At 41.1% G+C, this 4,222-nt stretch overlaps 1 protein-coding gene across 1 annotated transcript in view; it reads left to right on the plus strand.

Moving 5' to 3' along the window:
* LOC103357153 (uncharacterized family 31 glucosidase KIAA1161-like) overlaps nucleotides 1-3,473 on the plus strand; it is a 12,778-nt gene extending 9,305 nt beyond the window's left edge. The window contains exon 6 of the mRNA XM_008281576.1: nucleotides 1,520-3,473. Within this exon, the coding sequence (XP_008279798.1) occupies nucleotides 1,520-1,867 (348 nt within the window). The 3' untranslated portion in view covers nucleotides 1,868-3,473. The remainder of the gene's footprint in view (nucleotides 1-1,519) is intronic.
* The last annotated feature ends 749 nt before the right edge of the window (nucleotides 3,474-4,222 follow it).

The raw sequence follows: 4,222 nt of genomic DNA on the forward strand, positions 1-4,222 counted from the left end.
TAAAAGAAGAGATTTAGACCTGAATGTTTGAGTTAAAACAGAGAATTATTGCATCTTCAAATTATTCTGGAGGGACACGTTTTTCCTTGGAGAAAAGTTGTTTGTTGCTTCTACTGTAGTTTAAACCTTGTTGCTGCCACAGGGGGGCACCACGGTTTAAACCTACAGCACGTTGTGGTTTCAGGTCGTTAGAGGGTGTGAAACAAACTGAGACCAAAACATGACTGTTGGCTACATATGCAGTGTTGCTGTTTTCACATCTTTCCACAGAAAAGTGGTGCAAAAACACAAAAGGTTGTAATCCACGGATTAAGACGAACACGTGTGTCAATGAAGATCTGTACTCATGACACCAATTTAGTCAGAAGTGCAGCGATTTGCACAGAAAGTTTCACTAGAATGTGTCATTTTTGTGCACAAATATTGAGATACTTACTAAAGTACTTCCTGAAAGACCTCCAAACTCTCTCCTCTGACTGTCCAACCACCAAAGTTCAGACATGGGAGGCTCTGAATGCATTGAAAGACCTTTATTACTGCCCTGTACACAAAGCAGTAGAGTTTTATCAGTGAGAGCACTGCATCTGCACGTGGCCCGTTCTTCTAGGTGGAGTTTATTGTGAGGGAAACTGCAGACACTGCTCATGGCAAAAAGAAAATAAAAAGTTACCTGACTTTAGGCAAAGGTAAGATTTGATCTAGGCAGGATTGAGATTTTACGGAGCCCGTCTGGTGACATCGATAAGAAATAAAATAACTCGTTCCCACGCATTAGTAAATCGTGGCCACGAGTTATTAATGCGTGGGAAGGACTTAATTATCACACAGTGTTTCATTGCAAGAGATTGCAGGATATCAGTGTAGTTCATTCCAAGGTTCAAATCAAATCAAATCAAAATGCTCCATGTTCCATGCAAGTACACCTGTTATCCCTAATCGACAGCTGGTATGACCACATTGTGAAATTTGCTCCACAACTTCTCTTGTTTCTTCATATTAGTAATGCGAAGCCACGACTTAACTATGTCGTTCCCACACATTAATAACTCGTGGCCACGATTTACTAATGTGTGGGAACGAGTTATTTTCATTTCTTATCGATGTCACCAGACGGGCTCTGTAAGATTTTGATGTGGTTACAGCATTAAAGAATGAGAGGTTCACACCATGGGGAAGTGTGGAGATTATATCGGATTAACACTTTGCAGTGTGTCACACCTCGCTATGTATTTGTCACAGTCCAAATTAAAATTTGCCCCGGCAGGATTACAGTCTCATTATTATGTACGAAGGATTTTAATATGATCTCGGTGAAATCTAAATTTTAATTCTGACCAAATCAACATTTCAGTTTCGCCTAGGCAGATTTAAAATCCACCTGGACTGTGACACATATATATATATATATATCAATATGTTTTGTTAAAAAAATCAAGACCTAATTAACCAGCCGTCATGCTACAGTCTGGCTGCTGGCTGAAGTGATGCTAACGCTGCATCTCTGCACATTCACCCGCAGGTGATACAGATAGCGCAGAAGTTCACAGAGCTCCACGAAACTCTGGTGGCCCCGAGGGTTCTGGAACTGGCGGGCGAGGTTCTTGATACAGGAGACCCCATCATCAGGCCCCTCTGGTGGATCGCCAACGACGACGAGGCGGCCTACAAGATCGACTCCCAGTTCCTGATCGGGGATGACCTGATGGTGGCGCCGGTGTTGGAGCCGGGAAAGCAAGAGAGGGACATCTACCTGCCCGCAGGACGATGGAAAAGCTACAAGGGGGAGCATTTTGACAAAGGCCCCATGTACCTCACTGACTACCCCGTGGACCTGGATGAGATCGCCTTCTTTACATGGGTTCACTGAAGACATCAAAGAATTAAAGACGCACAAACTCACACACACACACACACATACGTACACACATACGTACACATGCACATTCTCTTGAGCACACCTGCCAAGAAATAGCAGCGGATGTTTGTTGTTTTTTTTTTTCAAAAGGGAAATGACCACTAGGGATTTGCTTCCAAAGCAGAGCGTGAGTTGGGTGAAGTTTCACCTCATGTTTCTTTACCTGGCCTTCTGTCTGCAGATTATAACCCTCCACCCGAACAATTAGAATTCCCTTTTTTTTTTTTGCATCTTAAGCTGATCCTCATCCTCATGTGCCTTTCCACAGCCAATAGTAAGACCGATCTCAGATTGTATCGTCACCGCAGTCTTCCACCTAATGAACATCTAATGCTACAAATACTCCTCAGAGCGAGAATGGTTTGGGGTTTGGGGGGCGGGGGTGTCATAGTTCACTTAATTTATTACCAAGTGAATTTTATTTCAGGATAAATAAGATAACCGTGCCAAGAGCTAGCTGTCTTGTGGGTTCTGGGGTTGGGCCTTAAACTGGCAATAAACGCGCTCTCTGAGTCGAACAGACACACTTTTGTTTAGAGGGCCGGCCTAAACGTATGCTACTGTCTCAACTACCTAATAGAATTAAGCTAGACTTCATTAACATTGCACTAACGACTACATCTAAATGTCTGTCTAAATGTTTGCTCTTTATATTTATTAACTTTTTTTTAACCTGGGGATAGTAGTTGATGTATATAATTACATGTGAATCTGGGTTATATTAGGGGTACTTGATCAACAGATATTTTTATGTTAACATTTCGTAACTCGTAGTGCCATTCTGTAACTGCAGTTCCAAACTCGACAGCTTTATGCATTCGTTTCCATCTGCACAAGTTAAAGTCACTGCTCAGGGTACATCAAGAAACATTTAAGGTAAAATACTTTCTTTTTTTTTTTTTAAATCCACAGCTAATTATTTATTACACTACTACAAACTGGTTTGCCTTGTAGAACAGGCGTTGTTCTCAAAGATGCCATACTTTAGCGTGCCGTCCATGTCTGCCTTGTGACTTTATTAGCCTTATTAGCTCAACTAACTAATGCCAAGCTTTGCACAGACAACCCTTACGGTGAGGAATGGCGTCTGCGCACAGTAACAGGCTTGATTAAGTGTGGACATTTTGCAAAGTGCATGAGAAGTTTTATCCTTAAAAGAGACACGCGAATATATTCCTGCTCCAGCGCGGGAGTAAAGCACACAACTAGTCGAGTCATCTAAATGCCTTGCTTGTAACTGATTATGTAAGACAGTACTGTTACTTTATAATGGGACTGATGCGTCTTTTAAATGATTCTGTTTTTTCGTTGGATGACAAAATCTCGCTGTAAACTGTTCTTGTGTTGCTTTGTGCCACTAAACGACTACACGGAGTGGCTTTGACTTACACAGCAACATCCCTAAACGCATCATCGTTGGGAATACCACCGTCTATCTTTGTGGCAGGCAGGTAGAGAAACCAGATGAAGTGATGTTCACAATACCGTGACATGTACGATGTGGACTGGTAAAGAGGATTTTTGTCAAAACACTGAATAAAAGATACCGGCCAATGTTTTACTGCTCAAAGTTTTTTTTGTTGAAATCCATCAAGATATTTAGTTTGACATACGAAAGGGAAAACTTATTGTGGTAAAAACGTATTTTTTTGAATTATTCTTTGCTCCTGTGAATGAAAACCTGCTGTATGTACCTGCTGTCTGAAGGTAGACGGGCAAAGAAAAAGACAAATTGTTAGTCTTCATTCGTGCAGCTTGTTTTTGCGTGAAAAGCGAGCGCGACATGAAGAGAACTACAGTATGCGGAAAAAAAACAAAAAACGGATGGTGTCAGAATTTTGCCAGATGTACACAGCTAGCCTTTTGCATCAGGTGGAGATTTTCTCTAGCTTGTTCACCTGTAGAGGTTTTTATTTTCAGTGTGTCGTGTACAATAGATGCCACGTTGCCCGAATGTTTTTTTTTTTTACCACTTCAAAACAGAAAAAGCAGCCGAGCACCACTTTTTATTTTGGCAGGTCTGAGTGCATTAAGAAACATGAGATTGGATCACATTTGTTTCTGATACAGAGCACATCAAGTCCTGTCAGAATTTTATTTGTCTCAAAGTTCATGAATAGCTTTGTCCACTTTGCACTTCAGCACATGTGGTGATAAATGTAAAAACAACCCCATCAAAACAGGACGCCATAAATGTCTAAAGGTTGCTTTTATTATTCATTGCAAACCACACGGTACAAATCTAATGTCCTTATCTTTCTAACTAGGCCTCATAAAACAGCTGTCATTGCTGTATATGATAGCAAT

This window comes from Stegastes partitus, unplaced genomic scaffold (genome assembly GCF_000690725.1).
Source record: "Stegastes partitus isolate 25-593 unplaced genomic scaffold, Stegastes_partitus-1.0.2 Scaffold237, whole genome shotgun sequence".
Classification (NCBI taxonomy): domain Eukaryota; kingdom Metazoa; phylum Chordata; class Actinopteri; family Pomacentridae; genus Stegastes; species Stegastes partitus.